Here is a 27,260-nt window from a genome sequence, read left to right as displayed (position 1 = left end):
GGATGCTTGCTGTGGATCAGCTCACCTGTCCTGCGATATTTGTTGACTGATCCCATAAACCGGTACTTGGAGGTCGAATACTCGGGCAGACTTCTTGCTACGTCACGTCGTTTTATTTGAGAAACTGGACTAGAGAAACTGTTGGTAACCTTGCCAGGAGCACTACCCCCGTTACCTGGTCCTTGCTGCCAAATCACGCATGCCCGACTTTTCACTACCTCCCTGTTAATGTTGGCTGCAGCCTACTTTACAGCTGTTTCTCTAACGGTCGGGTAGGAGCTGCTAGGGACCAGCAGAGCTCGGACACTCCACCAAGTAGACCGTGCTATATCTCCACACGTCTCTCTCCATTTAGGGAAGTCCTATAGAGCCCGTTCTTAGGGGTCCGTATAACATTCTGCGGATAGCCAACCTCAGCTAAAACTAAACCTTCTGTTGAATCTACGAGCTATGGATACTCGTCTGGAACACTTGGTCTTCCTTTTGGCTTTCCTTTTGTTGGGTAAGCTACAATATTTCTTTCTGAATGCTCGTTATACACGTGCTTTCAGATCATTCTTTTGTTGGGTTTTTAAACATTGCTCTCCCTGGTGATAACTCAACTGAATTATGGGTTAAATTTACCTTCTCATGTAATGCTGTTTGAAAAACAGTTAGCAGATGTTAATTACGCATGCGTGAATGGTAAAAGCGGGTTCGCTGTTAAGACTATTTTTCTTCTAGAACGCCTATAAAAGATCTAGGATTTCTTTCTATGATGTACAAACTCGATATGCACTTTTTACCAAGAAGCTAATTACTTACTGTTCCGAAACAGGTATTAGTGGGTTAATACTAATACATTTATTTCAGAACAAGGTTTCATCTCTAGCAGTGAGACATGATCAGTTACAACATTCTAAATATTTGTATCTGTACATTAACTATTGCATGTAGTCCGACAAATAGCTGTTTCAAAACTTTTCACACCTTTGATGATTAAGTAGGCATCCCTGAACGAAGTTACATACATACAGAGTAACCACCTTAAAAGATTACAACACACGAAATAATGAAGATTTCGATATTTTAGTGTTTAGTAACATTAAGCTTTTTCTTAAATATTTTCCTGTTATTATTCTGTTTGCAGATTTACTTTTAATTTCATGTTAAGGTTATTATTTATAGTCTTGCTAAAACTAGAGTGGCTCCTAAAATATTTTTAACAAACCTGGAAACTTCTCTCGAAAATTATATATATATTTATATTACAAAACCTAGATTGTTATATCTCATGTTTCGTGAGAACTTTAATGTTTCTAATTTTACAATAAAAAGTTTAGACACTCACAGACTGCGGTGAAGTATTACATGCACCAACTCAGGTCACACAGCCAAAACCTGACAAACAACTTGTTCCCACGCCAGTTATTATCCTACATCTTACCACTGATCTGCACGTGTTGCTTCTCGTAGCTTGCTAGATATGGAAAGTCTGGAAACACAGTTTAAATCACAAACCTCGACTTTTGTTGTAATTTTCTATGACATATTAAACGATATTATGAGCATTTCTCGATCAATGTACAGTACAATATAGAGAATACTACTTGTGGCTCAACAGACAAACAAACCTACGCTGAACGAGATATTCACCTTCTTACCTTAAATAACAAGTTTACACAAACCAACTGCCACGTTTTTAAGTCACGGCGAAGATTTTAAGAATGCTGAGCCATAACAAGGTGAACTGCACACATTCGTCGTCGATGTTACAGATATTAAACTTCCACTTTTACTTCGAGGACATTCGTAAAATTATAGTTACCTGCTGTAAAGAATGTAACTTCTAATTCTAGCTGCAGTAAATGTCAGTCATTTACTTAGGGAATGTGATAGTTTTGTGTGAAATAATTTCGGTTAAAATTGTTCGTCTGCTACACGTGGAATGAGGTCAACAACCCCATACCCCCAGAAACCATAGCCACAGATGAATGTTTAGAATATGCGCGCAAAGCTGTACATGGACTATCTGTGCTAACCGTCATTAATTTTGAACTGATAGATTAAAGCATTCATCACAAACTCTTGGGCTACTCTAATTGTCACTCTTATAACCCACCCATGGCTCCAAAAAGCGATGAGGGTTTTTTTTTTTTTATTTTGCCACGTTGAGCAAACCAGGGATCTTCCGATTCACAGTTCGACGGGGTTAATCAACAGCCACACCTGGTGATGATTTAATCTACCAAATCTATACCTGGAAGATCTATATGCTTAAGTAGTACTAAAAAAATATCAACTATATGGTAATACAATAAACATATAATATACCAAATTTATACCCGTAGTTGACTGCCAACTTTTACCTACAAGAATGAAAAACATCCGTTATAGTAACTTGTGGGGATCAGAAATAGGCTTAGAATCATTAAACCTACGATATTTCGAACCCCATTTTTTATAATAATGAACGTACACATATTAAGAAGTTTAGAAACCAGTGTTCAAATATATCAGCCTGCATGTATACGTGATGTTGTTAACCCATGTCGTGCGTTCAGGGTAATAAATCTGTATTTACATGAAATTAGTAATAAGTTATATTAGCTACACGTAAATATGTTATTAAAATACTGTATTTAGACGCATGAACTAGCTTACCTACTACAAGATGGTGATTCTGAGATCATTTCTGATTCAAAATGAAAAATTTGTTAACTTGTTTTCTTTTAAAGTGCCTAATTTCAACCTCGTTTGAATGTCTTTAACGTGTACGAAGAAAATGAGTTTTTACCTATGTACGGCTTATAACAAGCGATTGTGTGTTTATGTATAATCCATGTATGTGTTCGTAAGGACCAATGATTATTATGCTTTCGTAATTTTATGTTTTTAACTATATGTTTGGAGATTTTGTACATTATTACCTTTAATGATTCATGATTATTTGTAGCTTTTCTAGAAAACTTTGTTCCACGTTTATTCATGCGAGTATCTTACCTAAGACATACAAACTTGTGGTTCTAACGTGGAAGTGTATTCTCTCATTATATAAAAGTAACTGACATGTTCCTTTACGTAGGTCTGATTATTTTTCTCTTACTCATGAATAATTACAGTTTTTACAATATGACTGAAACCCAAATCTACCACACTAATTATCTTCTTGTCATTATTTTTCATAATTCAACATTTTACTACTTGTATTCGAGTCTTTCCTCGTACATTACTCAAGTGTAATGAACAATTTTCTGTTGGTTCTGATAATAATAATACCTGCTCTGCTAAACAGTCACGACCTATTTTGGATAGCTTCGTTGAAAACCCACTTATTTTCTGAGTAATTTTCTTATATTTAAGCTTCTGAAATTCATCGGGTCTTTTTTGTTTTTTTTCAACAATAAAGGTGCATCCATAAGTGGTCGTTTCAGTTGCTAAGATAAAATCCACATTCACATCACTTCACTTAAGTAGAGATAAACGAACATAACTAAACTGAGATGGTGCGAGTCCCACATTGCCCCAAGCCTTAGCTGCTACTCTTTGTTCATGGTCTTTGGTAAACATAGCAACACCCGAAAGGAACTGAAGTTAAAAGGTGATGTATATATTTAGCATTTGAATACCTAATCTTTCCACAGTACAGCCCCCAAGCGTATAAATATTTCTTGCTTGTTTACTTCGCTCATATATATAATTAAATGCGTTTTCCAAATGTATTGCATCTAGACAGACTTGCCATCTTTCATAGGCGCAAACAGCTGTCAAATTATTCTTTAGGTGAGATAAATATATTTTAATACAGAATTGATATAACAAGTTACTTTTCATTTTACCTTTAATGAAATGAGAAAAATCTATGATGTAGGGCCTAATTTTTTTTTTATTCGCCGTGCACATAATAATAAATATAGCGTAGAGCTCTAATAATATTTAATTATCTAAGGCATGAGTTAAAACAACGTAAAAATTCCATACATTTTATACTAACTTATTAGGTCAATACAAAAAAAGGAACAGTAAATTTAAAGTAAAAAACAGAAATAATAAGAAAACGTCCAACTAGGAGATATACCAATATCTCATAGCCAGAATTTGATTTCAACCGCTGTAGAAGAGATTGACTGAACTGAATCTGTTAAAAAACATTAATTGAAATATGCACCACGCCAGACCTGTGATAAAATAATTATTCTACAATGTTACCACATTCGATAAAATACATTTTTTAGAAAAAATATGAAATATGGCAAACACAACATTCTATACATGAAATGCATATTCATTTTAATGTTCTCCGCTGTCTCAGTTGTAAGTCTGAGAGCTTTAGACGTTACAAATCAAGTTTTGATAGCTGCAGTGAACACAACACAGAAAGACCAATGTGTAGCTTTGTGTTTAATAACAACAAATAGTTCCAATATATTACATACGCGCATTATGACCCAGCATGGCCAGGTGGTTAAGGCACTCGACGTGTACTGTGAGGGTCGCGGGTTCGGATCCCCGTCACACCTAACATGCTCGCCCTTTCAGCCGTGGGGGCGTTATAATGTGACGGTCAATCCCATTATTCGTTGGTAAAAGAGTAGCCCAAGAGTTGGCGGTAAGTGGTGATGACTATCTGCCTTTCCTCTAGTCTTACACTACTAAATTAGGGACGGGTAGCGCAGATAGCCCTCGTGTAGCTTTGCGCGAAATTCAAAAACAAGCAAACAAACGTACTCAAACATGTTTTACTGACATATCTTGATTAAAATTTTAAACTGTTCTTGTTTGTTGCTATGGTTTACCGACGTTATCCTACAACGCGATGATGGTGGTTTACTCAAGTGTATATCTGTGTGGGAACTTTTGTTGATGCCTGTGTTAAAGTATTTCACACTATCTAGTAATCGGAGACGTTTTATTTTTTGTTTTTTCTATCAGGTTCGTTTGTTGGTTACATTGTTTCGCGCGTTTATATTGTTACATTCAAATCTGCTTTGTATTCTGTTTCTGAGCAGGTTTGTGTATTTCCTGTTTGAAACGTTTCATCGCTTACGTGTATTTTTCGCTTAATTTTGCCGATCGGGTCTGGTGCTCGTCACTTAACACACACACATAAACACACACAAGAAAAAGAGTGTGGACAACCTCATCGCTGGTTTAATTAGTAAAGGATATCTGGAAGACACATAGTTCGTGTGGCGCGTATCTAGAACGTGGTGTTTCTGTACACACTATACGCATTCTCCTGTTTCACGAACTGCTTAATTAGGTTAGCTTATCGGACAATACTTATCTTAGCTCAGTAAAGAGCTTATAGTAATATCTAGGTCCAGATTTATGTATCGTTTGATTCACGAGTCAGTGTATCCTACATAATCCCGCATTTTATATATGAAGCTTCGACTTTATTCTTTCTAAAGTATTTTTTATAATCTACATTTCATAATACATAATACATTTGGTTTTATTGTTCGTTGTATCCTTTTGTTATATTGTAGATATCATACTTAGCAAACGAGGTTCATGAGGTTATCATATTATCTAGACCTATCTGGAGCGTTGTTCCATATACATGTAGCGTTTACCGTTAATCCGTCTTGTTAGTACAGACAGGTACACAATGTATTTCAGTCATATTCGGTGTAAGTCGAGTTATCATTAAATATCAAAACTCTCAATGCCCTACGTCATTATCAGAAATTGTGGAGTACGTACTACAATAACAGGAAGTATACTAAATACGTAAAAAAAAAAAAAAACCCGAGTTTTACGGCTTCTACCAAAATTATTAAACAATTTTTAGTGGAGTTGATTATCATAAAGAAACATTCTACCATTAACAAATGATTTGAATAAGTTATATACTCTTGCTAAGTATCTGACAGCATCAAAAAACTTATTTTCTGGGGATAGGGGCCTTACAAGATATAAATTGTTGATTAATTTTTTTAAAAAATTTTGTATCTTTTATAAACCTCTGTAATGCGTCAAACATTGTTTTTAGAAAAAGTCTGAAAGTGTCATATCAGCAAAAGTTCTTGAAACTACACAGTCTTCAATAAAATTTACCAATGCATCAGACAAAAGTCGTTAATTCTATCAATGACTAACATCTGGAATGCAAGTTGAAAATTGAAATTTTGAAACTCAACTTCGCATAAAGATTGTATCATTTTCCTGCGTCTAGAGAAATCGTTACTATCAACTATAGCTGAAAAATAAAATCATTCATTCTCTCTCTCTCATTCTCACTCACCCAGTTGTCGTGAATGCCCCACAAACCTAATACAGATTACAAGCAGGAACGAATACAATGGTTGTATCTAAAGTATCGGGTCCGCTTTCCAATGCATACAAAATAAAATAGAAGAAAATGGCAAAATATTAGATAGAAATAAAAATAAAATGTAGATGTCACTAGTAGAACTATTATATTTAATTGTTTTAAGGGATTAGTTATCCTCATATATCTACACGAAAAGGCATCAGGACCATTTATAACATGTAAATTGCTGAAGATAGCGGTAAATAATATTTCCTTTTAACATGATCGATTTAAATTAAGTCATCAGTTTTTCAGAAAAACCTTTTCATCAGTATGGCCACCAATCATTTCATCCTTCACTCTAGCATTTTCAGTTAGCATAGATTGATATAACTTCATTCCGGAGTCACATTCAGATCCGGATCCTTGCAGTCAGGTCCACAAGTGATGCTCTCAATGATAACAGAGGATGGTAGTCATTCATGCCTCTAACTTCTAATTTGTCAATGAAAATGCCCGACAAAATCCGGTGGAAAGTGCCAGGAATTGGATTGAGATTTCAAGTTTCAAAACAACCCCAGTTTCTCAGAGGGGATAAAAAATATCTCTCTCGGACTCTCTGATTAATTTATTTGAAGGTATTGGATCTGTCCGATAACTATGAAATTATGTCTAAGATTTTGAAAACTTTAAAAAAGAAATTGCGGATAAAGATCTGAACTAAAGTTCAGACATACGTCAAAAAGGAGTAAAAAAACATCTCCAACTGTTAAACGCTATTAATGCAAAAAAAGGTAAAAGAGACAATTGGTAATTTCGAGAAATAAGTTTCTCCAGGGACGAACTGTATTACATCTTTGACTTACTACAATGATGACGTATAAAGCAGGGGTTCCCAAACTTCTCCAACCGGCGGATCCCTCCCCCTCAACAAGTTAAAAATAGTTTTTACCATGTATAACTGGTGCCTCATTTGTGTATTTTACTACCTTTACAAATTGATTTTAGTTTTAAGAAAAGAACAATAAAAAGAGATTTAAATATGAAAATATTTTTAAAAATTACGACTTACTGTCATGTAACGAATGACACTGATTTGCTGCAACAATCTAACGAATTTCTGGGTCAGTGCCTGACCGTTTCAAAGACATTCTGACTTCACATTTATATTATTTATATTCTTCGATTTCATATGCCTAAATCCAACTGGAAATCAATTTTCTTGTTGTTTTTTTTTTTTGTGATTGACAGACAACGGTGCCAGGCGCACAACGATTTTACATGATTCGATTTATATTGTTTTGTATTTGTTTTGAAATTTCGCACAAAGCTACTCGAGGGCTATCTGTGCTAGCCGTCCCTAATTTAGCAGTGTAAGACTAGAGGGAAGGCAGCTAGTCATCACCACCCACCGCCAACTCTTGGGCTACTCTTTTACCAACGAATAGTGGGATTGACCGTCACATTATAATGCCCCCACGATTGAAAGGGCAAGCATGTTTGGTGTGACGGGGATTCGAACCCGCGACCCTCAGATTACGAGTCGAGTGCCTTAACCACCTGGCCATGCCGACCTGGTGCTCTAATTAAAATATGCTGTATTCTAGCTTTAATATTACCTTCATCAGTAGCATTGATTTAAATGTTTAACGTGTGTATTTTTATTATTTCTAATTCTTGAAATTGTTATAGTATTATTTATAGATTATTATGCATTGCTAGCTCAATATATGAATTTACGACTAACCGGATTTATGTTCGAAAGCGTTGCAGACAAAGGGAATACCTAACTGACAAAATAAATCATTTTAATATTAAAAGTATAAAAAGAAAAGAAAACATTATAAGTGAGAGCATAAAAACAGTATATTTAGTTATCTGTACTCGTTACCGGTTTGATTTTTTTTGTTTGTTACTAGTTAAGGTACTCGTCCGTCAGGACAGATGAAATGAAAACTCCTTTGTAACAATGAATAGGAAATTGTGCCTCTATTTTTTACTTAATATAATAAACCTTAAAAGTGCAATAAAAATACATAAAGGTACTGATACTGAAATGAAAGACATACTATTTTCAAGAATACTACCATATGAAATTAGATAGAAGGTTCACTGCAACCCCCCTCATGTCGTCCTGTGTTACTATGTCAAGTAGTGATAATTGTTCATGAAATGTGAAAACATAAAGGAATAAATATACACTCACACACATACTGACATGTATTTATATAGGTTTGAGTAACTAGCTTGCTCTCATCCATTATCAATATCAGCTGCTGGCTTTCGCTAAATATAGCCATATATGTGTCTGAGGAAGCAAGTCCTGTGAAAAATCATGTTGTTTTTATATATCTTTTAGTTACTTTTCTATTATTAGTACTTATTATAAAACTCGTGTACAGCACGTCATGAAGGGGCAGGTACTACTACCCCCACCTCATTACCTCACATTTCATAGCAAACTGAAATAAATAAATTTTACGAAATCAAGCTTGACCAACAAAGAAGCAGGAAAGTACAGTCGAGGTAGTCAAACGTCGATGAATTCCAATCAACTTTAAGATCATTCATGAAATGAATTTGTGGCATGTTCATAGAATAATTATTGGTAAAAGTCAGTTAAATTAATAATTTTTAATATATAGAAATGTCAGTACGTTCTGATAACACTACGTTCCAACAACGGCTTTTATGTCATGGTGTTTTAAAAAATATATAATATAGTGTCATTATTTAAACAATGCAAAAGGACTAGCAGTTGTTTTCTTTATGTAACAAAATTTGATATTTAAACGAACGCCATATATTATATTTCCAATATAACAAATAAGACTATCAGAATGTTTCTTGAACAAGTGCAAATATTTCAGAAAGTTAATCTGTGAAAAAGAGGCTTATACAATGTTCTTCAGACGACAGAACTATAACCTAATATTGTTGTTAGTCTATGTACCGAAAGTATGATATGAAACGGAAATACAACAAAATGAAAAAAACATATTTGTTTAATTTTTAATTTAGAGTCTCCGTTGATTAAAGAGATTTATTTATTTTTTTATTAAAACGATGGTGATATAACAAAAATAATTTAATTCAGAAACGATTTAAGGTTAAAACTGAATCGATATCTTTACTTTCACGATAAATTTTATACATCTCCAGGCTAGCTGATCACATGCTACATCTTTACTTTAGACGTATTATACAAACACTCACTACCCTTATAAGGTTTCAGCCCCATCCCTGAAGACTCCCCTTGCATAACCTGTCACTAAACTCGTAATGGGCAAGCAGTAATCAAAATTTTATTTGGATAAATGCATTTTGCCTTTTGTGACTTCGAGAAAGCGAGGAAATCAAGAAACATTATGCATGACGTGACACGTACACACTGGCTTTTATATAGGTTACATAAGTATATCATAACATAGACTCAATTTCTGTTTATTGATTATTGCGTATTATAATTTATCTCAGACAAGTCTTCGATTTATTATGTTACGTACGTTAAGTATTACGATTTCAAATAGCCTGAAATTTTAATTCTAATTTGTAAGTTAATTAAATGTTAATATGTATCAAACTTATGACATTTGACAGGAAGATTGATACACAGTTTTCGTTTTTTAACACAAATATATTTTAATATACAAATAATAGTACAATTGATATTAACGATCAATACAAATAATAATTTATAAACAAGAGTTTTACAAATTATACTGAGTCTAGAACTGAATATTTTATCGACGGTCGAGGTCAACGAGGCGTAAATTACTTTTATGTGATACTCAGATATACTTCACTGGATGTGAATGCTAGCTAGCTCTATTCTTCACACGGAAGTTTTTCACCAACAAAAATATCTAATATTCGAGTATGCGCTAGCGTTTTCATAAAACATATGTTATTGATTCTTACACACGAAAAAATCTGCAAATTTAGAGAACAGGTGGAACTTGCGCAATACACGTCCAACAATGTACGTCACAAACTGAAATAAACGTAGGTATTAAAATAGATATAAAACAGTAAATATGTTAAAATATTAATATTAGTCAGTTTAATGATTACATTGAACTGTCACCGATATGAGTGAAGCTTAAGTAATTTAATTTAAACTGTTATTATTTTTTATATTTTATGGGGGAGTTTCAATGGTGATCTAGAAAGAAAAGTTTTGTATCGGTTACAACTGCAACGCTAGTCAACTTTGTTGTTACCTCGGAGGGGTTTTATTGGTTTGTTTGTTTGTTTTGAATTTTGCGCAAAGCTACTTAAAAGCTATCTGCTCTAGTCGTCCCTAATTTAGCGGAGGGAAAGCAACTAGTCATCACCACCCACCACCAACTCTTGGGCTACTCTTTTACCAACGAACAGTGAGATTGATCGTCACTTTATAACCCTCTCACAGCTGGGCCTGGTTTTATTGGAATCAGGTTCTAGGTGAAAGAACCTTGTTACGGCTATAGATGCAACACGCACAGAGATACCAATGTATTGGTCAATCTATTACAGCTATCCCAAAGACTATCCGTACCACACACACACACACACAAAAACACTAAGACACTTGCCCGTGATACAGCAGAACATGTACCAAGTTTGATCTCGATAGAATGTGAGTAGACCAGGTTGTTAGGGCGCTCGACTCGTAATCTGAGGGTTGCGGGTTCGAATCCCCGTCACATCAAACATCGTCGCCATTTTAGCTGTGGGGGCGTTATGATGTTAGGGTCAATCCCACTATTCGTTGGTAAAAGAGTAGCCCAAGATATAATAGGCGGTGAATGGTGATGACTAGCTAGCTGCCTTCCTTCTAGTCTTACGCCCCTACATTAGGGACGGTTAGCGTAGCTTTGTACGAATTTCAAGAAGTAAACAAACAAAAGCTTGGGAATGTATGGGGGCTATGAGGGAATAAACATATTTTCGAAAATAGCGCTTTGGGGATCCAGAGTGGGATCAAGGGCACAAAAGCAGATGACAAGATACACTTCAGCAACCCTGTAAACATACTTCCACGCCCCCACCATACCTGGGTGAGCTTCAAGGAGCGTTTTAACCACCCCTGTTCCTCTTCAAAAGGGGATGTTATTCCATATAAATAAAAACATCCTTCTGGCCATCCCAAGTCTACCTGCCAAACTCGTTCCTGCTAGTTCCAACACTTGGGAGGAGTTTGCGAACAAACAAACAAACACATAATGTGAATTAATGCAGGATACGTTAGACCTGTATAAACACAAATACACAAATGTTTACTAGAAAAATAGATGTATTTAAACCGTCTCAGTTGTAATAATACACTACTATTATAATTTACGTTTTACCGTTGCCATGTATGTGTGTGTATTTTTGGATTATTCCCATTCTTTACCATAGCTTCATATTTTGTTCATGTACGGTAAGATTTCTAAATATTTTTTACTTGTGATAATTTCTTACTCTGTGTTTGATAGTTCTACAACTAAGTTAATGGGTACGGTAAAAAGCTTTTATCTGTGTATCTGTGCTATAATGGAATATGTGTTAAGTGGGTAATTGTATATCATGAGTTTACAAGTAGTTCGCTCTGTCCCAGTCGTTTAATCTCTGACCAGCACAAGAACCTGTTTTTGTGCTGAACATAACTGGTCACAGATTTCCGGGTCGTTATGAAACAAAGAACTTGCTCTGATAAAGGGCGTTGTAATGGTAAGTAGGAGATTAAAACAGGTCAAACGTTGTGTACAGAAAAAAACAGAAAAGAAGTGAGTGTGACATAACACCAATATCTTTTATGGTAAACATTTTGTTCAACGTTATGGCTCAGTATTGATAAGGTTCTTTGGTGAGCTCTTTTTTTATTATTTAATTTTTACTGGTACACCATTAATTATTTATGCCAAAAGTTAGTCGTTAAAAATGGAGTACTGACAAATGGAAAGGAACTGTAGAATCTGCCATATTTGAGAAAGTTGCTGCGTATAACAAATTCCCACTTCCCTGTTTCTCGGTAGAACAGTGGCAAGTCTTTGGATTTACAACACTAAACTCAGGGGTCGATTCTCCTCGGTGGACATAGCACATAGTCCGATGTGGCTTTGTTTTAAGAAAACATATACACATACACTTCCCTTCCCTCCAGTATGCTCTTTCTCCGCTAATAAAAATGGTGAAAATTATGAAGAACTCTTATACATAAGACCCAGCGGCTTCTTAAGCACATTTTCTCTAAACTATTTAGCAGCCAAATTGTTTATTAGTCCATGAAATTCTTGGTTATAGAACACTTAATAACATTCGAGTTAAACACTTTTCTTTTAACATCAAAAACATAGTTTATCCCATTAATTACTGAGTATTTCACATAAGTGTTGTAAGTACCAAAAACAGAGAATGGTCAATGTGATGCAATTTGTGAACTCCACTGAAATCAGACGCTAATTGGTGATTTGTTAGACACATAGACTTTGAAACAAAATAGTTGAAATGTGTACCAACAGGTGATATTAACATTGTGTCTTTGTTGGTGAAGTGAGCCTTCAGACTTGCCTCTGAGCCATTGGAGAGCATGATATTAACGTTGTTTTGTTCTTTTAAGTTTGCGCAAAGCTACACGAGGGCTATCTGCGCTAACTGTCCCTAAGTTAGCAATGTAAAACTAGAGGGAAGGCACCTAGTCATCACCACCCAACGCCAACTCTTGAACTACTATTTTACTAATAAATAGTGGGATTGACTATCCCAATATAACGTCCTTATGACTGAAAGGGTGAGCATGTTTTGGTGGGACGGGGATTCGAACCCCCGACCCTCGGATTACGAGCCGATCGCCTTAACCACCTGGCCGTGTCGGGCCTATCAATGTTGAAAAAGTGATAGGTAGATCTATACTACGAGTTTATAGTTTAGTTTATTTGTTTTTAAACGCAAGTTTGTTTGTCTGTTTGTTTGTTTTGGAATTTCGCACAAAGCTACTCGAGGGCTATCTGTGCTAGCCGTCCCTAATTTAGCAGTGTAAGACTAGAGGGAAGGCAGCTAGTCATCACCACCCACCGCCAACTCTTGGGCTACTCTTTTACCAACGAATAGTGGGATTGACCGTAACATTATAACGCCCCCACGGCTGGGAGGGCGAGCATGTTTGGCACGACTCGGGCGCGAACCCCGACCCTCAGATTACGAAGCGCACGCCTTAACGCGCTAGGCCATGCCGGGCCCTTTAAACGCAAAACTGCACACTAAGCTAAATGTGTTACCACAGGAATCGAACACCCAATATTAGCTTTATGAGCCCTCAAGCCAAGGTTTCGCTAAAGCTTACCGCTTAACAACCGGGGGAGAGGGAGAGAGTTTTTAAATTCTGCGAAGGTTTGGTTTGTTTTGAATTTCGCGCAAAGCTACACGAGGACTATCTGCGTTAGCCGTTCCTAATTTTGCAATATAAAGGTAGAAGGAAGGCAGCTACTCATCACCACCTACCGCCAACTGTTGGGCTACTCTTTTATTAACGAAAAGTAGGATTGACCATCACATTATAACGCCCACACGGCTGAAAGGGCGAGCGTGTTTGGTGTGACTGGGATTCGAACTCGCGACCCTCAAATTAATAGTCGAGTGCCGTGACCCCCTGGCCACGCCGAGCCTATTACGAGAGAAGTAATTCAAGAAGAAAAAAATATTAAGTTCTGACTTTGTTTTAGTTCTTGTTATGGCCCGGCATGGCCAAGTGTGTTAAGACGTTCGACTAGGGTTCGAATCTCCGTCGCATCAAACATGCTCGCCCTTTCAGCCGTGGTGGCGTTATAATGTGACGGTCAATCCCACTATTCGTTGGTAAAAGAATAGCCCAAGAGTTGGCGGTGGGTGGTGATGACTAGGTACCTTCCTTCTAGTCTTACACTGCTAAATTAGGGACGGCTAGCACAGATAGCCCTCGAATAGCTTTACGCGAAATTCAAAAACAAGCAAACGAAGAGTTCTTGTAATATACTGTTAAATAAAGAGAACCGTCTCTCTGAATTATATCTTTCCGGTCATGATTTACTTAATACGATGGTAACAAAAATAAATGGTTTAGTTAATTCAAGTGAAGTTCCAGATTTTTTTTTTGAGGGAAGAAGAAATAAATTATTTAATTAAACTGAAGTGAAAAAAAACAAAACTTTTCGACACTTCTTCTGTAAGAACAAAAAAAAAAATGAATCACGAGCTATTTTTGATTCACCACATCAAGCTATCAAAATTTCGTTAATAGTACCAGAAAGAGTTTCTAGGATTTCTTATGGGGGAGAGGCATGAGGAGACTAATAGTTAGTGTGGAAGTATAAAAAATTAATACTTTCATGTCCGTTAAATCACAATGTAAAGATATTTTATTTTATTTTAAAAGACTATATATCATAAGAATTGCTGTGGGGCATAGCGCTCCGTTGGGGAGTGCTGTTCCCTAACGCAACTCTTTTAGACACATCCTAAGCCAAAATAAATAAGAAACACAAAAATAAATAATTTAAACTATGTGATATAACTAGATCATTGAAAGTAAAACACTGAGACGTGTGGTAACCTTTAAATTCTTATTAAATTCCTAATAACCTCTTAACCATTGCTAGTAAAAGTATAAAGAGCAAAGCAATTTATATGTTTGTTTGGTGCCATTTTAAAACTTATGAGATACAGGTTATCAAAAACTACATTGTTGCTTCAGGTACAAAGTATTTTTTGTAATCAACATAATATACAGAACTGCATAAATTAACAGGTGATGTCATATATTTGTTTACTGACACTATTTAAATGCTTTAGATAGACATAACAGCGTTACTATTTCTTCAATAGGGGCAGTTGCAACATGAAACACATGGCATGACATTTCCTTTCAGTTCATACTTATAAAACACAGACTTTGTTTTACGTTTTTGAACTTCAATAAATTAACTGACTGCCAGGGCTCACAGAAAGTTAAAAAAAAAAAAGGTTGTATTGTTGTTAAGTGCAGAACTACAGTAAAAACTATTAACCGGATTAAGGTTTAATGAGTCCTTTCACCCAGGTAAGGGAATGACAATAATAGTTAATTCTTGTCTATATTCTGCTAGTTTTACGAAACATACCCATTTTTACTCAGGTGTCCGGGAAGAGGAGTTTGTATGACCCGGGCCTAGTTGACTTATGCGTTAATCCGATACTGAAAAGACTATCTGCACTGTGTTTACCAGGGGGGAATCGAGATTCGGATTTCAGCGTTATAAATCTTTGAACTTATGTCTATGCTGTACAACAAAAATCAAACAAACAACAACAACAAAATAATGAACTTAGATATCATAAAGTAGTTCATTGAAACCCTGGGGATAAACTTCCTATATGACTATTACAAAGAACAAGTAGTGAAATTACAGTCACAAAAACTGGAACATCAAGTTTTCCTTTCGACACACCCAAAAATAACCAATGAATTAATCCGGTTTCCATAGAACTTGGACAGGCAGGGTTTGAGAGTGTTTATTATTATTGCTATTAATAAGTGTCACATTGCTATTAATGAAAATGAATTATTCATGAAATTATTAATTGAAGTGCATAAATATCCACATTATGTTACTGTAATTTCCGATTCATTTGCACCAAGCGTCTTCTTTTGAAACTAATGTAGATTCCTCTGCGATATATTTAAGGGTCGAAGCAAAGGCCTGAGTGGTTATTATGTAGCTGCTTTTTGATATTATCGCGTGGATTTAATCAGTATTGTTTTAAAACATACAGCACTACTATTCAAACTGAAAGAGAAAAATTGGGTTTTTAGCACAAGCTGACGTTGTTGTAGATAAAGGTTCCACGTGCATAATTCTGTATGGGCATATCTTCTCATATGTTAATTAATAGTGATACGTAACAAATATAGGTGTATCATCTAGTGGCTATTTCCTCTCTTGCTGTTATTCGCACTGAAGTGCAAAAAAGTGCATCGTTCGTGAGCAAATTTACCCTGCTAGTAACTAGGTCAAACAGTCTCTGAGCTGGTAAGTTAACGAGCATGATAGCTCTAGGGTAAGATTTAAAATTTGTTGCAGCTACTGAAAGAGTATAGGTGTAACAGGTTAAACAATAAGATTTATATTGGAATAAAGAAGGGCAGAGCCCACAGCATAGAAGAAAGTGTAAGTTAAACAAATTCATAAACCAGTTAAAAACAGCGTTATAATAAAAAAAAGGATTCAGGCCACCACAACTTTAAGTTCAATAATTTATGCGTCAGTGATGAGAGCTCTGAAAGGAATTATTAGCTTGTATAGGCTTTATACGTTGCTCGTCTAAGCCACACCTTAAGTAAAATACCCGATCTCTCGATCGAACCACATTGTACTCTGCTACAAGAAACATCGAAGTGAAGTAAGTTCCCCTTTACTATTCATCTCAACCCTAAAACATTTGAAACTTCCTTGCATCTTGCTACATACGATGCTGGTTCATGTTTATATGTACCCCTGAATGCTTTGGTAAACAACGAATTGTTAAACGAAAATACATTCTCCGTTAAACTATGTCTATTTCTAAAGATTCCAGACCTGGTTTTCTATGTCAACATAAAACGGTTTCCTACAGCGATTCTCCTGCGTGTGTGTGTGTGTGTGTGTGTGTGATGTCTACTGATACAAAGTGTATTTCAGTAGCCTTTACATTGATGTATTTTAGGTTTGTTTTATATGAGGACAAGGTTTTCAAACTAAAGGGCCCGATTTGAAGGTCATGAAGTCTCAAAGTTGTTTTACTGTTGTTCATACATTTTATCCTGAAAGTAACAGTGTTCAACTATATTATCCTAGCAACAAATATCCTCAATTTATAATTATCTGGACGCTAGAAAAGTGGAAAGGGGGGGGTCGTAAATAGCGCTAAGGAAGTTTGATAACCTCTATTCTAAGATCCCAAATGTAAAAATAACTTTCTAAATCGCTATTTCAAGATTCAGTTTTAGGGAAACTACATTACAAAATATTACGTGTAACAGTTACTACGTTATAAAGTAAACTTGTAGTAGAACATTTCTCGTGTGTCGAGTGTAGCAGCATTTCCTGGAGTGGAGTTTATATTCATGCCAGGCATGGCCAGGTGGGTTAAGGCGTTCGACCCGCAATCTAAGGGTCGCGGTTTCGAATCCTCATCGCACCAAACACGCTCACCCTTTTAGCCGAGGAGGCGTTATAATGTGACGGTCAATTCCGCTATTCGTTGGTAAGAGTAGCCCAAGAGCTGACGGTGGGTGGTGATGACTGGGTGTCTTCCCTCTAGTCTTGCACTACTAAATTATGGACCCACCGCCAACTCTTGGGCTACTTCTTTACCAACGAATAGTGGGATTAACCGTCATATTATAACGTCCCCACGGTTGAAAGGGGGAGCATCTTTGGTGTGACGGCGATTCGACTCGCAGTGTGTCTAGCTAGATTTTCTAGTACATAGTATAAATGAGTTTTGAATGTCCAATGTCGTAATGTTACAATAGTTCGAAAATAGGTGAAAATGAATTGACTGCGTTCTGTCATCGCAGGGAAGTGTTGTGAATTCATTTATTTACTGTTAACCCTCTTAGGAAAAAACAAATCGTTTGACTTGTGTTGCGATGCGGTGATTGGAAAGCATGAAGATAAAATTAACTATATCTTTATCGAAGGACATTAAACCAAAAAAAAAAAAAAATCATCTTCCAGTCGGACATCACATCAGAATTAATTTTCATCTTTATGTACACAATACACAGACTCGTCAGATTTAACTCGTGCCTTTACGCATGCCCTGCATTCAAACCATGAAATTGTCATTATATAAATCAAAATACTTTGTTTCCGTGATATTAGACTTCATCAGTAAGGATTACTTAATTAATAGATCCTTGTATTAAAAAAAAAAAAATCGGTTTATTTGTTTTGGTGTGTGTTATATAATCCAGCCTTATTACACGCTGTAAAGATTTATTCTAATTAGATACGTTCAAAATGTATCTAAGTATCTATACTGAAAACCTTTAAAAACTGATCACTTTGAACTTTATATCTGTGATGTACACGTTTAATTAAACTACAGTAATTCGTCTACGTATGTTTTCATCGTTTACTGTACCGTAAGAAAAAGTATAAGCATTTTAACTGGCATTAAAATGTACACGTATTGCTTTTTAAGTAGTAATTACCGGCGTAAAACACTTGTGTGTTCCTACTCTATTATGCCTGTTATTAAGTCAGTGAACTAACAGAGGTAGTCAGTAAGGTTACCACTAGAAATAGGAGTTTTCTAAAAGTTCAAAATTACTTAGATGATAATTATAAGATAGATATATATAAAGCTGGAACCAAAATCTGAATTATATTTTTAACATTTTAGGTTATTACAACCGTGTGCGTCTCTCCGAATAAAATTTCTCATTTTTACACAGGTGTCGCGATAACCCAAGGTAGAAGAAAACCATCATTCGACTGTCCGGCGGAATTCGGTTCCTTTCCCGATAAAGAGGATTGTACCAAGTACTATGTCTGTGTCTTTGGAGAAGTCAAAATTGAGAGATGTTCTGGTGGACTGATGTTCAACACAGAACTCGAAACCTGTGATTGGCAACGTAATATACAGGTAGATTGTCAAGGCAACAAAGGTAAGAATTTGCTTGTGGCCGTGCTTCTAATTAGTCCTAATGAAAATTATTTGCTCATCTTTCTGCTAAAGAGAAAAATGTATGTTAACCTAAGTTTTGTAAACTTCAAAGGCTTCAGTTGACATATTTCTTCATATATATTCATGTTTGTGTATTACATAACCTGTTCTCTTTGGCAATTATACAATTTCTCTTCTTCTTATAGCTAAATAATCTCCTCACTTTAACAAATACATAAGACGCCTGGTTTATGAAAGCTATATTTCACTTCTATGAGTGAAAACTTTCTTTAATTTTAAGCTACTTCGTGTTTTCTTATATAAAAGCCATATGAGACTATCTGCTGAGTTCACTGAGGGGAATCGAACCCCTGATTTTAGTGTTGTAAATGCGTAAACTTACCCTTGTACCAGAGGGGGACTATTTTAAGCTAAACAAAAGGTAAACTATTTCTTATTTCTGTACATGTGAGTCAGGTATGCCCAGGTGGTTCCAGCACTCGAGTCGCAATTTGAGAGTCGCGGGTTCCAGTCAAACATCACACCAAACATGCTTGCCATTTCAGCAGTGGGAGTATTATAATTTTACGGTAAATCCCACCATTCGTTAGTAAAAGTTGACGGTGTGGTTAATGACTAGCTGTCTTCTCTCCAATCTTGCACCACTAAATAAGGGACGGCTAGCACAGATAGTCCTCGTGTAGCTTTGTGCGAAATTCAAACCAAACAATAATAAAATGTTAAGAGAACTGACAACTTAAATAGTCATAGCAAGATTCGATTAAATAAAAACAAAATGTAGTGCCATATTAGGCTATCTGCAAAGTACATCGCGGGCAATCAAATCCCTCATTTTAGCGTTGTAAGCCCGTAGACTTTTACCGCTGTACCAGCGGAGAACGGAAGTTGCGTTGGCAATTAAAGGTCGTTTAATGAACTTTTAATATTTTTGGAAAATACGTATAATGAGTAATATAAATTGGTATAAATGTTTTATTCGAAAAACTATTTTGGCAAATAAGTTAATTAACAAAACAACAGCATTAATCTTTCTCGATATTGTTGTTAAACTATGAACATTTTTATTTTCTGGTAAAGTTATTCTGAATTTTAGAGTTGATAGGAAATTGCGAAACTTATCCACTATCAAGTCATCCACCATATTCAGACTTGAAAAAAAATATATAAAGTGCAATTAATAAAGTTAAAATCGCTCACAAAAAATACTTTTTTAAAACGTTTTATTGTTCAAGTTACAGACGAAGTTCATAAAGAGCTTCTCGAACTTGCAGTGGTTCAGGTTTTATTGGAGGCTAGATAACTTGGAACTTAGTGGACTAGTACTTAAACTAACAAAACTCTTCATTTGTATTTTCAAATGTTTGTTTCAGTCGTTGATTTAGGCCTTCAATTACCAGGTGGTGAAAAATCTCGTTCCCCAATATAAGAATTTCGTGATCGAATCTCCGTACCACCAAATATGCTTATCCCTTCAGCCTTGGGAGCGTTACATGAGACGGTCAATACCATTATTCGTTGATCATAGAGTATCCCAAGAGTTAATGGTGGTCGGTGATAACTAGCTACATTTCCTCAAGTCTCACCTTTAAATTAGGGACGACTAGCACAAATGAGCTTCGTGTAGCTCTGTGCGAAATTCAGAAACAAACGAGCAGTCGTTTTTCATGGCAAATTAGTTAATTAACAAAACGGAGATCTGAACACTGATGTTATATTTTGGAATTTGTATACTTATGTTTTTCTCCAGTGGACACTCGGTAGATGATATTTTGTTTTTGTAATGAGGTGACAAAGCTTGTACAAATTAATAGATCTTTCTTTGTAATATTTAGTGGGCACTGATAAAGACGACGAAGATGAAGAGGACTTTTTTAGCCGAAGACAACCAGAAAGTCTTAGACTTCAAAGTCAACCACGTACACAAGATACCGCTGCAAATTTTACGTCAAACATTACTCCCAGAAAAATTAATTTCCCTCCCCGTACAAGCACAAGGCTTAGACAACCGATCTTATCTAACGAAAGACTCCACACACCTAAAATTGACACTATATCAAGGTTCAGGAGACCTCAACCAGACACTGACTCCAGACTTAACAGAGTGTCTTCTGCTCCTGTCGCTAGATCTAGCAGACCTGAAACTGCCACTGACACCAAACCAAACAGACCTCGATCATATTTTTACCCTAGACTCAACAGACCAGCCCAGACGGATGAATCCGTGTTAAACAGACCAGTTTCAGCTGAAAATCAAGGATTTAGTAGACCAGTTCCTGCTGTTGAATCCAGGTTCAACAAGCCAATTTCAAGTGACTCTAGCTTCAACCAAGAAGCCACTAACTATAGATCCAACAGACCTATGGTTGATGGTGACAAGTTTCATAGGCCAGCTCTAGAAAGTGATGCTAGGCAAAGTAGAATACCTTCAGTCACCGAATCTAGGTTCCAATTGCCATCTTCAACCAATTACGCAAGGGTCAATAGACCCAGACCAAATACTGGCTCCATGTATGCGGTACCAGCTCCAGCCATGGACGCTAGGTATAGCAGACCTGCTCTTCAAAACCAGGACTCTTATGATTATGACTATGATGCTAATGAACCAGAATATGATGACGAGTACAATTATTTTGTAAAACCAGTAAACTTTCAGGACAGAGATATCACAGTCGACAAAGACAACTCCAACAATGATCGCCAGTGGGAAACCGATATGTTGGTGCCCCATACCCAAGATAACAGCGATGCAGAAGCTCCCCCACTTTTCGCTTTTAAAAAACCTAACCAGTATAACCTCCCTTTCCGCCCTCCCGCTCTGAGAGCAACTAGTGATGATAAAAGTACAGAGATTGGTCCCCCCTACAGCCGGGATAATGGTGAAGAGCAAGTAATCACTTCAGTTAGATCTAGAACAAGAGACCAAAATTCACATCCGATAAGCAACAGAAACCGTAAGGTTGTTCTCATTCGAAGAAATAAACAGCAGTCTAGTAATAATGAAACGAAACGTCGAAGAAAAGTTGCTGTTATCTATAACAACCGAGACGAACTTGACGTTCCTAACCAGGGTCTAGACCCTCTGGATGCACAGTTTGGAACTAACCCAAGATATTTAACAAGACCAGAGGTTTATTCTCAGCAATCTTTAAGGCGTCCATCAGACAATAAATTTACTCCTAACAGACGTTATCGCCCATATGTTGAGAAAGACGACTCTCTTTCAGATACAACCAAGCCACGTTACTCTTCAGCCGTAAGCTCTTCCAAGCCATACAATATTTATGACCAACCGTACAATTACGACTACGAAGCGGAATACGAGGATACAACATCAAAACCACCGATCAGATTTAGAATTCAATCACCTAGAAAATATCAAAGAAACCAACAAGTCGTTGCAGTTACAACTACATCCTCCACAACTACCACCACTCAGCCACCAACGACCCGGCAAACAAGTTTTCCTCAAAGACGCTTACCCGTAGGATTCGTCAGACCTGCAACCAAATCTCCAGATGACGTGGTAACTACACCAGCTAGTTTTCCTGCACGACCCCCTCCTGTGCATCCTACACCACAACCGTATGTCGTTGCTGAAACATGTAATACAAACAAATGTCTACTGCCAGATTGTCGATGCGGAGGATCAGATGTTCCTGGAGGACTCTCTCCAAAAGACATTCCTCAGATTGTTTTATTAACCTTTGACGATGGTATCAATGACCTTAATTCTGATATTTACAAAGAAATCTTTACAGGAAGAACAAATCCTAACGGGTGTCCGATTTTGGGAACTTTTTACGTGTCTCATGAATGGACCGACTATGGTAGAGTACAGACGCTTTATTCTCAAGGTCACGAGATGGCATCACATACAATAAGGTAAGTTACGCATAAGATGCTAGCTGATAAAAATCAAACTTAAATAGATAAACAATGATGAAAACGTAGATAAGAATGTAATCCTTACTATAAGGTTAAGAACTTTTATGGAAACAATATTTCGTTTTAAAATATATCCATTATAAATCTGCTACAACTAAATCTTGTCTTGCTTCTTAATCCCCATTATGTGACTTTCAGTAAATAAAATATACATCCAATAATTTGTTTCCTATGAGCATCCGCAGCAAGGAAAACGACTGAGCTTTTGTTCCCTTACATTTCGCAAAAATTGCACGCGATATGATGTAAGTTAACATCGTAGTTAAACTAAATGTTTAAGTAATTTTTATTAAAACTACGTTTGTTCTCGTATACCAAAACCACAGCGGGCTCTCAGTTATGTCTACCGATGGGAATCGAACCCTTGATTTCAGCGTTATACATCCGAAGACATACCGCTGTCCCAACGGGAGAATGTAAAAATTGCAAATTAGTCTTCACGTTTAAGCACCCACATTCTATCAGTCTGACTTGCACTGTAATAGGTGATTCACGACGTATGTTTCGCCATCCCGTCCTTCCAAATATTTCTCTGATCACCCACAGTGAGCCCTTCATATTTTATCACCTAATATTTATTCTTAAATCTTAGAGTAATTTCTGTAAACATATTTTACGTTATAACTAGCATTTCTTTCATGTTTTGGCCAGCGCTAAGTTTACGGACTTACAAAACTAAATTCCGTGGTTCTATTCCCCGAGGTGGACATAACAGATAGCACAGTGCAGCAAGTAAACAAATATTCATGTTCTATAACCCAATCTGTCTTCTTAAATCTTGTTAGGTGACGTTTGGTAAAAAGCATAAAAATGGTGTGACTTATCAATCCTTCATGCTTTATAATCTTTCTCTTCAATTCTCGTTAAGGAAATTTCAATAAATACCGTATACATTCTATAAGTTCTAATCCCTTCACATTTTATAACCTTGTTTCTTATTTCTGGGTATTTATTAAGCATATTGCATACACTCTGTACGTTTTATAGTGGTCTTCCTTCGTGGTCCACACTGTGAGAATCATATTAAATATAATACTTTGTATACATTCTGTAACTTCGCACTTACATTCCTCCGTCAGTGTAGTCCTCTTAGCCGTCTTTATATTAAGTATTATAGTAAATGCACATTTTGTTTGAAGTTAAGCATAAGTATACACAATGGGCTATCTGTGCTATGTCCACCACGGATACCGAATCCAGGTTTCTAACGCAAGTTCACAGACATACCGCAGAGTCCTTTGTACTTTATACATATCTACATTAAACTGTCTCTGGTTTTTCGTATTCGTTCTTTTAGAATCATGTGTTCCTACTGCTTCTTTTCCGTATTTCAACAAACATTTTATTCAGTACTAGAGACTGTGATCAGTTCTTTGGTTTGTTATAAACGCCTCAATTGTATATACGTACACTACTTTTGAAACTTAAACAAATATTACTTCCTTTTCACTATTTGGTTAACTTATTGTATTGTGTAATTTTTCTTAGCCACAGTTTTGGGGAGAAGTTCTCTAAGTCTAAATGGCTGAAAGAAGTTGCAGGCCAACGGGAAATTCTCCATTTATATGGGGGAGTCAAAATGGAGGACATCCGAGGAATGAGAGCCCCTTTCTTGCAAAGTGGTGGAAATAATATGTTCCAGATGCTTCACGAGGCTAATTTCACTTACGATTCTTCCTTGCCAGTATATCAACACAACCCTCCATTCTGGCCCTACACCTTTGACTACTCCATCAATCACGAGTGTGCAATCCCACCATGCCCAACAAAGTCATTCCCGGGATTGTGGGAAGTAGGAATGGTAATGTGGGACGATTTGAGAGGGGGCCGCTGTTCAATGGTTGATGCCTGTGCTAGCCCACCAGATGAAGAAGGAGTCATTGAGTTCCTTTCTAAGAATTTCTATCGTCACTACGATTCCAATAGGGCACCATTCGGCTTGTTCTACCATTCAGCTTGGTTCAATACACCCCATCGCAGAAAAGGATTTATTAAATTTTTAAATGAAATCAACAGTAAAGACGACGTTTGGATCATTACCAACTGGCAGATGTTGCAGTGGATGAGAGATCCAACCCCTCTTTCAAAGATTTCACAGTTCGAGCCGTGGAAATGTAACACGAAAGACCTACCCCCACCGTGTCACCGACCCAAGTCGTGTGAAGTATCTCACAAAGGTTCGACTCGCTACATGAACACTTGTCAGAGATGTCCTGCTGTTTATCCCTGGATAGGCAAAACTGGATTTTAAAAAGAGAGCTGAATATCAGCACGCAACACCCATATTGCAATTCCTAAAGGTAGTATAATATCACCTGAGTGGAAAATGTTTATAGATGAGTATCCCTATATTTCCTGAAAACGTTTTCAACATTTCTATTTTTTATGTAAATTGTTTTTCTTTAATTTATATTTGGTTTGCTACAATATTGCAACTATTACACGAACTGACGGTGGAACATTTTTTTTACCAAAAACTTCACCATAACTGGTTCATACTAGTTTCTTAAAACTTTCAATACTAATTCACGCCTAGTTATATCAGACAGTTCAACATTGGTGACAGTAGAAAGTTACAGCTACAATTAAATTTTGTCAGTTGATTTATGTAATAAAATATTGTAGAAGACGTAGTACCGTCTCAGCGTATTTTGACATTTATAAAACTTCATTTAACAGACATGGTTGCAATTCATATCGTTTCGATTTTGTATACGTTCCATATAGAAATCGATAGCTATGCACTTTATACAACCGGTAAAGCATTATTTTTGTTACAGTAACAAAAATCACGATTTTTTAAACTATAACTGAAACTTTTGGACCTTTATTCAGTGAGGGGTTATACCGGAACAATGCACAAGATCAAGTGACTTCCACCACTTTTCTTCATCTAAAGTGCGCCATGGTACACTCCTCTCCTGAGATCGGCCATATAACATACTCCTACATACTTTTCATACTTTAAACACTGACTCTATTACAGTAAAATTATAAAATGATTAAATATAGTAAACACTGAATTTAATCTACTGGAGATTGAAATTTCAGTATTGGATGCAGATGATGATTGTCAACTGGATTTTAAAAACATAGGGTGGAAGGGTAAATATAATATTTGTAAATAATGCCTGCAAGTATGTTTACATTTTCACACTAATATCGACCTTGAACACAATACCAACATTTTTGTCTCTTTTCGAAAGTAACATCGAAATCAAAATTTAAACCTAATCTCGCGAAACTTGCAACACATGTACAAAAAAAAAATATTTTCACTATGATACGTATAAAAAATAAAAAAAAAACAACATGCAGGATAAGTAAACCTCCAATGACGCACAGTCGACCAACTTTTATTTATAATTTGACATGATGCAAAACTAAACAGTGACTTGAAGTTCATAAAAGATGTTTCCATAAACATTAATCGGGAGTATTGACTCTTATAACATGACAACGATTAGAAGTTTTAATTATTGAAACGTTGATGATGTTAGATCATTGAAATTTTAATACAAAAATTTGAGATAAATATATTTGAAACTTAAATTTCTGTGATTTAATTGCAGTTTCGAACAACAATGGTTAATGAAAGTATGTAGATACTTTGTTCTGTTTATAACAGTAACTAAATTCGTAATACTTTCAGTTGCTTTACACTTTAACTTGTTTTTGTACCGCATTCATTTCGAAGGTAAAGCTCTTCTTATGAATCACAAGTTATTGCCAGACCTCTTAATTTTGGTGGCATGTTTATTTGCTTCGACAAAAGGAAACTTAACACACAGTTTAACAATAGTAATACATTTCGCAGATAACCTATTTTCGTTTAAGCCCTGGCAAAATAATTCCACAATTAAATATCTCCGACAAATTACCCATATCCAAAGTTTTAAGAAATTCATATCCAAAAGCCAGTCACTTGCATTGCCTGTTTTTAATACAATTTAAACTTTCGGATAATATTTGCGTAATGTATGAATAAAATAACCAAAAAAATAAACATTTATACACAAGTTATATTTCGGAACGGCTTATAAATGAATGTGTTTTGAAGTTGACTTAGCCCAGAGCATCGAAAAAGTTATCGCCCTTACCAGTCTTTCTTTTAAAAGCATTATGGGTAATGAGTTGAGCGGGGTTATTTTTATATTGATTTTGGTGTTATTCTAATATTGTATATGCTTTAGTTAATACTCTTTCTGTTAAATAGTACTTGTAGCTATTTCTTATGAGGATATGTAAAAAGCATTGTTCGGAACATTTTTATAATTGAGGCTTTTTGTCTCGCATTAAATATCTTAATTTGTGTAAGATCATAATGGATATATATGAGGTGAAGGGCCCATATAAAATATCTATTCTCCTGTACAGATACTGTAAAAGTTGTGTTCGTATAATAAAGTATCGTATATAGACT

At 35.9% G+C, this 27,260-nt stretch overlaps 1 protein-coding gene across 1 annotated transcript; it reads left to right on the top strand.

Moving 5' to 3' along the window:
- Window positions 1-26,148, top strand: LOC143223121 (uncharacterized). Its single transcript, XM_076450616.1, has 4 exons — window positions 1-502; window positions 18,660-18,872; window positions 20,725-22,774; window positions 24,326-26,148. The coding sequence occupies exons 1-4, from the start codon at window positions 451-453 to the stop codon at window positions 25,086-25,088; spliced, it is 3,078 nt and encodes a 1,025-aa protein (XP_076306731.1). The 5' UTR covers window positions 1-450; the 3' UTR covers window positions 25,089-26,148.
- The last annotated feature ends 1,112 nt before the right edge of the window (window positions 26,149-27,260 follow it).

This window comes from Tachypleus tridentatus, chromosome 8 (genome assembly GCF_004210375.1).
Source record: "Tachypleus tridentatus isolate NWPU-2018 chromosome 8, ASM421037v1, whole genome shotgun sequence".
In the NCBI taxonomy this organism is placed as follows: domain Eukaryota; kingdom Metazoa; phylum Arthropoda; class Merostomata; order Xiphosura; family Limulidae; genus Tachypleus; species Tachypleus tridentatus.
This window is presented reverse-complemented; position numbering and strand designations above follow the sequence as displayed.